The 11,130-nt window shown below is 40.9% G+C and overlaps 1 protein-coding gene across 3 annotated transcripts; it reads right to left on the minus strand.

The window, feature by feature from the left end:
* Window positions 1–4,001: 4,001 nt before the first annotated feature.
* LOC137268891 (ependymin-related protein 1-like) lies at window positions 4,002–10,124 on the minus strand. 3 transcript variants are annotated; one of them, XM_067803492.1, is made up of 6 exons: window positions 9,783–10,124; window positions 8,512–8,622; window positions 6,178–6,271; window positions 5,858–6,031; window positions 5,140–5,238; window positions 4,002–4,098 (listed from the first exon to the last, which is right to left on the minus strand). In XM_067803492.1, the coding sequence occupies exons 1-5, from the start codon at window positions 9,912–9,914 to the stop codon at window positions 5,150–5,152; spliced, it is 600 nt and encodes a 199-aa protein (XP_067659593.1). In that variant the 5' UTR covers window positions 9,915–10,124; the 3' UTR covers window positions 4,002–4,098; window positions 5,140–5,149. The 3 variants fall into 3 exon arrangements, with proteins under 3 accessions (XP_067659593.1, XP_067659592.1, XP_067659591.1); XM_067803491.1 differs by having other exon boundaries at window positions 5,118–5,238; window positions 9,783–9,986; XM_067803490.1 differs by having other exon boundaries at window positions 5,114–5,238; window positions 9,783–9,986.
* Window positions 10,125–11,130: the final 1,006 nt, after the last annotated feature.

Raw genomic sequence — 11,130 nt, forward strand, 5'->3', positions numbered from 1 at the left:
TGCCTGCCAACATTAAGGAATAAAATGGAACTGTTTAGTTCTGAGGCCGATATTTGTTGTTGCCATGCCTGTCAACATTAAGGAATAAAATGGAACTGTTTAGTTCTGAGGCCGATATTTGTTGTTGCCATGCCTGTCAACATTAAGGAATAAAATGGAACTGTTTAGTTCTGAGGCCGATATTTGTTGTTGCCATGCCTGTCAACATTAAGGAATAAAATGGAACTGTTTAGTTCTGAGGCCGATATTTGTTGTTGCCATGCCTGTCAACATTAAGGAATAAAATGGAACTGTTTAGTTCTGAGGCCGATCTTTGTTGTTGCCATGCCTGCCAACATTAAGGAATAAAATGGAACTGTTTAGTTCTGAGGCCGATATTTGTTGTTGCCATGCCTGCCAACATTAAGGCAATAAACTAACATCTAGCTGACTGATACCAGGTGGGGTAAAATAGTTTGTAAAGCCTTGAGAGGCGTTACGATTTTTCCAATTCTAAGCTGGTTCCCGGCTCCATTTGCATGTCATCTTGTGGTGTGTATTGAAGGAATTTCGTGGCGTAAAAACCTCACTCACTTACCCAGAATGTTATGAAACGAATTGCTGTTACGTAACAAAATGTAATTTAATCGTTGTGCCTTGACCCATAAACTGTGTGTGCGAAGTGTCATCTCTTGGTTTCAAATGCCCCCATTTACATTTGTTTAATAGACAGAAAACATAGAAATATTTTCCCCGTAGCTTGTGTGTACTAACTTACCTAATATAACAATGTTGAGTTAAAAATACGAATACAACGATACTTGTCCGACTGTATCATTTGTTGACTTATGCAAGCTTGGAAATTCAAATTAAGATCTGGTTCTGATTTTTGAACCTATTTTTCCATAAACGGAAGCAGGGAGGCGAATATTTAAAAAAAAAAAACTCGAATGCATCTAATTTTAATTTGATTTAATAAACGTGCATTTAATTTGCGTTGAAAACCCTGATTCGACAAGAGGGCATATATAATCATCTTACCGCTTAATGTAGATTTACCAATTATTTCATGTGTTTCAAGTAAAAACCCAATATGCTCACCTTTAACAAGTTCCCTTAAGAACCTGCAAGCTCACAAATATTTGCGCTGACAGACCCAGTCATTGATACGTTCGGCTACATTATCAATAACTCATCCACTAACAGACTCACTAACGTAGGCACGAACAAGTTTCAAAACCCGTTTACTATCACAAACAAACGAATGAACACTCATCTATACCTTCAGTAACACTCTCGCCAATACACACGGCAACACACTAACTCACCCCCACGTAGCACGGCAGACTCATTTTCACACTAATACACTTGTACTCACACTCACCAACACACTCAACCTGACACTCACCAACACGCTGTCTAAAACATACCATCGCACTAAAAAACTCACTCACCCACACAAACGATCTTATGCTCTCCAATACACACATATCACACTAACCAAAACCAAAACGGTCACTCTCACACACACCCTCACATTAACCCTTCACACTAACAAACACATTCATCAGCACTCTAACCAGAATACTGACCCCTAGACTATCAAAGACACTATCCAAGAGACTCACCCTCTCACTAACCCTCACACATACCTTCACACAAACCGACACACTAACCAACAAACTAACCCTTACAGTATCCAAGACACTCATCCTATCACTAACCCTCACACATACCATCACCACCAACCAACACACTAACCCTCACAGTAACCAATACACTCACCCTCTCACTAACCCTCACATTATCCAAGACACTTACCACCACACTAACCCTCACACTAACCAAGACACTCGCGAGCACACTAACCAACAAATTAACTCTCACACTATCCGACACACTCACCCTCTCACTAACCCACGCATTATCCAAGCGACTGGCCAATACACTCGCGAACACACCAACCAGCACAATCGTCAACCCACTCACCCTCAGATTAACCAACTCACTCACCAACGCTCTCTCCAAAACACCAACACGTTCTCAAACATACCCTCCAACACCATCTCCAACACGCTCTCAAACCATTCTCCCACACACTGTAAAATAACCCCACTCACCAACACACTCACCAACACACTCTCCAACACTCACCAACACACTCTCCAACACTCACCAACACACTTACCAACAAACTCTTTGACAGACTAACCAACACACTGCCCAACACACTCCAAGACACTCACCAACATGTTCTCCAAAACACTCTCCAACACGCCCACCAACACACTCACCAACACACTCTCCAAGACGCTCACCAACACACTCTCCAAGACGCTCACCAACACACTAACCAACACAGTCAAAGACACACACCCCATGACACATTCTCCAAATCACTCTCTAACACTCTCTCCAACACACCCACAACACACTCAGCAACACATTTTCCTAAACAAAAACCAACACACTCACCAACACATTCACCGAAACACTCTCCAACACACTCCCCAAAACGCTCACCAATGCTCTCTCCAACACACTCACCAGTACACTGTCCAAACACTCACCAACACACTCAACAATACACTCTCCAACAGACTTACCAACACACTCACCAACACGTTCTCCAAAACACTCACCAACACACTCATAAACATAGTCGCCAACACACTCACCAACACTCTCTCCAACACTCTCACCAACATACTCGCCAACACTCTCTCCAACACACTCACCAACACACTCACCAACGCTCTCTCCAACACACTCACCAACACGTTCTCCAAAACACTCTCCAACACTCTCTCCAACACACTCACCAACACTCTCTCCAACACACTCACCAACATACTCGCCAAAACAATACGATGAAACATGAAATTTAAAGCACTACGTTTTAAGCCAAACCTTCTTGTGTCGACATTGTCTTTTTCTTCCCATTACAAAACTTTATGAAACGGTTTACATTCACATTACAAAACGTCATGAAAACAGCCAGCGCAATAGCCGAGGAAATATGTACTTTGTAGATGATACACAGGCCATTTGTAGTCGTGAAAAACCACACACACCGCAACTCAGTATTTATGTTGTGATTGGTCTTTCTCAGATAAGTAGAGAGTCGTGTACTTTGTGAGTCGCATCCGGGATTCGAACCCCAACAGTCCTAGTCAGGCACCTAATCTCCAGCACACAAAGGTAGACACTTGTCCCTCTCAACCACCCCGTTTCCGCAAAATGGAAGACGAGTCTGACAGACAAGTATATAGCCCGTGCTGGACAATATGAAATGTGCGTGTGTGTCTGTGTGTGTGGAGAGATTTGCAGTGTAAGAATACACTTGCGTCCGTGGTTTTGTTCTTCATCGCCAAACTCTGCAACATGGTATCTCAGCTACACGACAACTACTTGTAGTTGTCTGAGTCTGGAGCAGCACATCTGGTGATTGATATTATGAATAACGACCCTTGTCGTCGACTGTTATGGCAACCACATAAAACGTCTGCACTGTTGGTTTACTGATCTCGACTGTCTTTTCTTCCCTGGTTCGAATCCCAGTAGGAATAAATCTAATGTCTTTGGGAACTAAGTTACATCCTGTTGTCGGATAACAATTTGGAGCGGCCGGGTAGTCCAGTGGTTAAAACGTTCGCTTGTCATGCCGGCTTCGATTCTCTACATGGGTACAATGAGTGGAGCCCATTTTAGTTTTACGCTGCCTTTTTGCATTATCAGCAATATCACGACAGTGGACACGGGAAATGTGCGTCACACACTTGGTCCCTCTTGGGAATCGAACTCGGGTCTTCGAACACTTTAACCACTGAAGTGCCTCCATTCTCTTAATGAAGACATGATCAAAAACGACATGGATTATAATATCATGGGCTTGTTTTGAACCCCCATGTTTGTTTTTTTTATTACGAAGCGTGATTAACAATAGGGGATCGGGGTAAAAGAATTCGGAGTATGCCAACTTGCTGCTCTGACATAAAAACGTAGAGACGACATGACATACATTTCGTCCTCAAGTACCTTTTATTGATCATAACATGAATATCTTGCAAGATGTTGTGTTTTGATGACCTCACAAGTTCGTTTCCCATCAGCAATGTTCTGAAAAGAAAATGAGAAAATACAGGTTCTTGTAATTGTGGAGGAACATATTGGTCAAATTTGCTTCAAAATTTCGGTATATTCAAAAGTAATACTTTAGTGTCTTATGATCAGTCACACGACTCGTTCATTTTCGCATAAATGTGTCTTATTGAATGATGTGGCAGCATAATGTCTATACCGGTGTAAATACAGGAACGAAGCGTTACCAGATTATTTTCAGTGTCATGTCACAGAGTGAAAGGTTTAGTGTTGAATGTGTCAGTGTGTGTTCCCTGTTGTGGTATTGTTCAAAAGGCTAGTATTTAATGTTGTGCTATTGTGCAAAAAGTTGGTATTTAATGTTGTGGTATTGTGTAAAGATTTAGTATTTAATGTTGTGGTATTGTGCAAAAAGTTAGTATTTAATGTTGTGGTATTGTGCAAAAAGTTAGTATTTAATGTTGTGGTATTGTGCAAATATTTAGTATTTAATGTTGTGGTAGTGTGCAAAGAGTTAGTATTTAATGTTGTGGCATGTGCAAAGAGTTAGTATTAAATGTTGTGGTATTGTGCAAAGAGTTAGTTTCTAATGCTGTGGTATTGTGCGAGGAATTAGTTCTTAATGTTGTGTTACTGTGCAAAGAATTAGTATTAAATGTTGTGTTACTGTGCAAAAGGTTTGTATATAATGTTGTGTTACTGTGCAAGGAAATAGCATTTAATGTTGTGGTATTGTGGATGTTATTTGTGTCGTTGAGACAGAGAGGTTTGAATGTGATATTGAAAGAAAACATTAGGTTCAAGGAAAGTAATTGGTGCTGTTGAGTGGAATGTTAGTGCAATATCACTACTTGTTGGTTCAAGTGGTTTATTATTTAAAAGTTGGTATTTGATTGTCAAAGTGGTTTCATTGAGTGAAATGTTAATTGGTCATGTTCAGTTGCCCACATGGGAACAGTGTGTGAGGCCAATTTCTGATCTCCGTTGTTATATTGCTAGAATATTGCTAAAAGAGGTGCAAAGCCATACTCACTCACTCATTCATACTGATGCACGTACGGAATCACATTTAGCAGTATGATGGAATGTCGAACACTGACATGTCCTTGATGCCAGGGAAGACGTTGTTGTAGGCGAGAAGATATAGAGAGTTTCCTCCTGGGAAATAAGAACATATTTTAGTATATTTGCCTTGTTCACAATATATTATATTTTTATATTTAAGTTTCGCCACTGGCGAAACACATTTGCAGACCTATTCTCATGGGTGAAACATATTTGGGGATTTATTCTCTGGGAGAAACATATTTGCAAAAATATTCGCATGAGAGTAACTTATTTGCAGATTTATTGCCACGGATAAGACATGTATGTGGATTAATCCCATGGATTAGACATATTTACAGATTTATTCCCATGGATAAGACATGTTTACAGATTTATTCCCATGGATAAGACATGTTTACAGATTTATTTCCATACATAAGACATATTCGCGGATTTATTCACATGGGTAAAACGTATTCAGTTTTTAATTTAGAAACCTTTAAGTTCATAAAGGTCTTTCGGAACTTGGAACTTAGAGTCGTATAATCCATCCAAGGACTCTCCGCACCCATCGTTGCGTAACTTCATCTGATTTGTGACCTACAGGACCACACAATACGTAACGTTATGGTGAAGTATCTTATAGCGTTATGATGAATAATATAGTCACAACAATAAATTGGCGAGGTCAATAAGCGGCTTACGACTTAAGTGACTCACACTTACTAACCTGGACCACCGGTTGTAGTTTTCGTGGTGAAGATTGGAACACAGTCTTCTGTGACGGTCGAGTAAACGGTGTGCTGTCTTCCGTCAGCGGTGGTGCTGTTGTACGTGTATGTCCTCGCATGCAGGGTGTCTATGTTGTAACCGTAGAAGAGGGGACCCAGAGTGACGGCGCCACCTAATTTTGAACATTACATGTAAAACTGTGATTGCGGTAACCCTCGTGAGTGATTAAGAATGTGTCAGTAATGTTCAAGTAAAATAAAAGCTGATCGAGTTTGGACCAGGAAAACGGTTGATAACGCGATGACACAAATTACTTACTCGGGACACAGATATTCTCCTGATCCTCGAAATTTCCCTGAAGCGGGAATTTCGTGCAGGTACGTGCTTTCGAATCTATCTTGTAACCAGTTCTCTGAAACAAATATCAGTATTGTTTAAAAATTGTGAAAATAAGCAAGAAACCACGTTTTGGTTTCAGCTGTGGTTCCATGAAACATTCTGAATATTGTCCCTTGCTTCCACAATTCGTAAAGATCCGTTTTGCCTGCACTACGTAAGTCATCCTTACCGTTTGGTAGTCATGTATAACGTAATACGAAAGTCGGCTTCAACGTCTGGTAGTCGTAATACACTGCAAAAGTCTCCCTTACCGTTTGGTAGTCATGTATAACGTAATACGAAAGTCGGCTTCAACGTCTGGTAGTCGTAATACACTGCAAAAGTCTCCCTTACCGTTTGGTAGTCATGTATAACGTAATACGAAAGTCGGCTTCAACGTCTGGTAGTCGTAATACACTGCAAAAGTCTCCCTTACCGTTTGGTAGTCATGTATAACGTAATACGAAAGTCGGCTTCAACGTCTGGTAGTCGTAATACACTGCAAAAGTCTCCCTTACCGTTTGGTAGTCATGTATAACGTAATACGAAAGTCGGCTTCTGGTAGTCGTAATACACTGCAAAAGTCTCCCTTACCGTTTGGTAGTCATGTATAACGTAATACGAAAGTCGGCTTCAACGTCTGGTAGTCGTAATACACTGCAAAAGTCTCCCTTACCGTTTGGTAGTCATGTATAACGTAATACGAAAGTCGGCTTCAACGTCTGGTAGTCGTAATACACTGCAAAAGTCTCCCTTACCGTTTGGTAGTCATGTATAACGTAATACGAAAGTCGGCTTCAACGTCTGGTAGTCGTAATACACTGCAAAAGTCTCCCTTACCGTTTGGTAGTCATGTATAACGTAATACGAAAGTCGGCTTCAACGTCTGGTAGTCGTAATACACTGCAAAAGTCTCCCTTACCGTTTGGTAGTCATGTATAACGTAATACGAAAGTCGGCTTCAACGTCTGGTAGTCGTAATACACTGCAAAAGTCTCCCTTACCGTTTGGTAGTCATGTATAACGTAATACGAAAGTCGGCTTCAACGTCTGGTAGTCGTAATACACTGCAAAAGTCTCCCTTACCGTTTGGTAGTCATGTATAACGTAATACGAAAGTCGGCTTCTGGTAGTCGTAATACACTGCAAAAGTCTCCCTTACCGTTTGGTAGTCATGTATAACGTAATACGAAAGTCGGCTTCAACGTCTGGTAGTCGTAATACACTGCAAAAGTCTCCCTTACCGTTTGGTAGTCATGTATAACGTAATACGAAAGTCGGCTTCAACGTCTGGTAGTCGTAATACACTGCAAAAGTCTCCCTTACCGTTTGGTAGTCATGTATAACGTAATACGAAAGTCGGCTTCAACGTCTGGTAGTCGTAATACACTGCAAAAGTCTCCCTTACCGTTTGGTAGTCATGTATAACGTAATACGAAAGTCGCCTTCAACGTCTGGTAGTCGTAATACACTGCAAAAGTCTCCCTTACCGTTTGGTAGTCATGTATAACGTAATACGAAAGTCGGCTTCAACGTCTGGTAGTCGTAATACACTGCAAAAGTCTCCCTTACCGTTTGGTAGTCATGTATAACGTAATACGAAAGTCGGCTTCTGGTAGTCGTAATACACTGCAAAAGTCTCCCTTACCGTTTGGTAGTCATGTATAACGTAATACGAAAGTCGCCTTCAACGTCTGGTAGTCGCAATACACTGCAAAAGTCTCCCTTACCGTTTGGTAGTCATGTATAACGTAATACGAAAGTCGGCTTCAACATCTGGTAGTCGTAATACACTGCAAAAGTCTCCCTTACCGTTTGGTAGTCATGTATAACGTAATACGAAAGTCGGCTTCTGGTAGTCGTAATACACTGCAAAAGTCTCCCTTACCGTTTGGTAGTCATGTATAACGTAATACGAAAGTCGGCTTCAACGTCTGGTAGTCGTAATACACTGCAAAAGTCTCCCTTACCGTTTGGTAGTCATGTATAACGTAATACGAAAGTCGGCTTCTGGTAGTCGTAATACACTGCAAAAGTCTCCCTTACCGTTTGGTAGTCATGTATAACGTAATACGAAAGTCGGCTTCTGGTAGTCGTAATACACTGCAAAAGTCTCCCTTACCGTTTGGTAGTCATGTATAACGTAATACGAAAGTCGGCTTCTGGTAGTCGTAATACACTGCAAAAGTCTCCCTTACCGTTTGGTAGTCATGTATAACGTAATACGAAAGTCGGCTTCTGGTAGTCGTAATACACTGCAAAAGTCTCCCTTACCGTTTGGTAGTCGTAGATGGTTTTTCCTGTCCCTACGAAATTGGTAGCGATGCGATCGTCACCGACGATGTATTTTTGGTTGACACCGTCGTAGACGAAGAAATACAAACCCTGAAAACATGAAAAGGAATAAGTATATTTGACGTGCACTGTTTCGAGTCAAAATGAACCAAGGCCACATTTTAAACTTTAAATGGGACAAATACCTTACCGAAATTTGAACAAAATGGCGTGTGAATGTAGATTTAGGTCGCTTACAGTAATATTCCAGCATTATCACGGCGGGGACACATGGGCTTCACACATTCTATCAATGAAACAGAACTTTGGCGTGGCGAGCGAACGCTTTAACCACTGGGCTACCCATTCTCCACCACATACAGAGAAAAGCAGAGTTGAGAATAGGGTCAAGGAGGTCTATTACTATCGCAACAACCTCACCTTGCTTAACAGTCGATAAAGTACTGGCTACTAGTTATACCGTGTACAAAGAAGAGTGCCTATTTCAAAGAAACGATAGCGTGTGAAGAAAAGCATTTTGACAATAGAAAAGGCCATTTCAAGACGCCTAAGCGTTTGATATTCAGGCCAACTATATTATTATTAATATACAATCTACAGAGCACTAAAAGAAACTTTCGAAAAAAATGAAATCTTATGAAAGTAGCCCTTCATGTTTATGTCTCCTAATTAAAAAACTTGACAGAAAAAAATTAAAGTCGTGTTTCTTTTGCTGGTCAGCAATTTAAAACCTCAAATATAATATAACTATGAAGCAATTGGCTCGCGGTGATTGATACAATGTCCAGGGCGGCCTGTGTCCATCCTAGATTTTTCGGGGTATGATGTATCAAGTTCTATTTATCTCCAAATCTACCGTATGACAAACATTTCTTAAACAAACATCGACATCTTTCATGTTTCACCACTGGTCCCTGTCTGTAACACCCAAGCAGTCCCGGAAAATCAAAAGTGGGTCACGAATAACGCGGTCTTGTCACATTCGGTATACCCTGCCCCTTACCATAGTGCTGACTGTAACTTTTGCCTATAGATATATTTTGTATCCTAACCGTTTCCAAACGGTTTCAAGCAAAATTCATCATTCCGAATAATAGCTGATATGATAAAATGATTGCAAGACATTAATCAACATTCGTGTCAGCAATATTCCAGCTATACAATAACGATCTGTAAATAATCGAGAGAAAATAAACTGCCTAAACTCACTCACCCATGTGGCTACACAAAACATAAGCATGTGTACTTACACGCATAGTTGTAGAGGAGTTGGTGAAAGTGATATCTTGGAACGCCGAGAACTGAAGACCATTACGCGGACAACACAGGTTGCCGCTGGCGACAATAACCAGACAAGCGAGAAGTGCTACTTGGAGGATCATTTTGGAAGGGCGTCGGTGGAGAGGTGCTTGAACCGAATTCTCTGCCAGTTCGTCCTTACGAATGGGCTTCGACGCTGTTTCCCTTTTTATACAGCGGAAAGTCACGTGACGAATGTTTGCAGCCTTGATGTCGTATTAATGCAGCGCGTGAGCTATCAGAATATGAATATATTATTTTCAACTGAAGTCAAAATGTAACTCGACGTTTTCGTGATGTATTTGTGTGCATGTAACACTAATGTGACAAGCATATTTCACGACAAAGGTACCCATTGTGTTATATGTGCAGACTTACCTGATCCGGGCTCGGACTCTTACTTCAGGGGATTAGGGGCGATGGGGTAGTTAAGTGGTTAAAGCGTTCGCTCGTCATGCCGAAGACCTGGGTTCAGGTCCCACATGGATACAATGCTGATATCCTACCCTCATTCAGCCAGTGTCGTAAATCGACCGCTGGGCTTTTGCTCCTGGTATCAATCATTGGTCTGCTGTGTCAAAGCTGAAAATATGTTGTTGAAATGAATAGTGGCGTACAGCAAGGTGCGTGCTGAGTCCAGATTTGTTCATGTACTAAATTCAAATATTTTGCAGTACAATACAATCAATAATGCAATGCATCATGAGCATCGATCACATGAATGAATTTAGCTAAAATATCTCGTGGTGAACGTGCCTTGGCGAAAATATCTGCTGGTGAACTTGTTTAGCTATATCTCATGGTAAGCGCGTTTTAACTATAAAATGCCATAGTGAATGTGTTTTAGCTACAATATATCATGGTGAATGAGTTTCAGCTAAAATATTTGGTGATGATCGTGTTTTAGCTAACATACTTCGTGGTGAGCGTGGTGAGGATATCTGGGCGTCTATTCTCGAAAGTGTCCCAGCTAAGACAGATCCTAACTAGTTAGGACAGGAGTTATGACATCCTGCTGTTAAGATAAGACCCATTCTTGAAACGATCTTATCCTTGTCCTAAGTTGAGAAACAGATTCTCACTATCTTCACTAGGTGAGATAGCAAATAACCTTCACCAAGTTCACCTAAATATTACCTATAACTCATTGCATGAAAAACACATATGTAAGAGCGGCTACGATCTCGTTTACAAGACAAATGGTGAGACTAGAAATCGAAGTAAAAGGTTTGAAAGTGGTGAAATTCAGCTTTTGGTGGACTTACTTGATCTAGAAGAAATTGCAATTAATTATGTTTA

Source organism: Haliotis asinina, chromosome 16, assembly GCF_037392515.1.
Source record: "Haliotis asinina isolate JCU_RB_2024 chromosome 16, JCU_Hal_asi_v2, whole genome shotgun sequence".
Classification (NCBI taxonomy): Eukaryota; Metazoa; Mollusca; class Gastropoda; order Lepetellida; family Haliotidae; genus Haliotis; species Haliotis asinina.

Coding starts and splice junctions, on each gene's coding strand:
- LOC137268891 (XM_067803492.1), bottom strand. CDS start 9,914: ATGATCCTCCAAGTAGCACTTCTCGCTTGTCTGGTTATTGTCGCCAGC. Junction 8,623..9,782: donor ACTCCTCTACAACTATGCGT/GTAAGTACACAT, acceptor TCATGTTTTCAG/GGTTTGTATTTCTTCGTCTA. Junction 5,239..5,857: donor AACTACAACCGGTGGTCCAG/GTTAGTAAGTGT, acceptor CTTATTTCCCAG/GAGGAAACTCTCTATATCTT.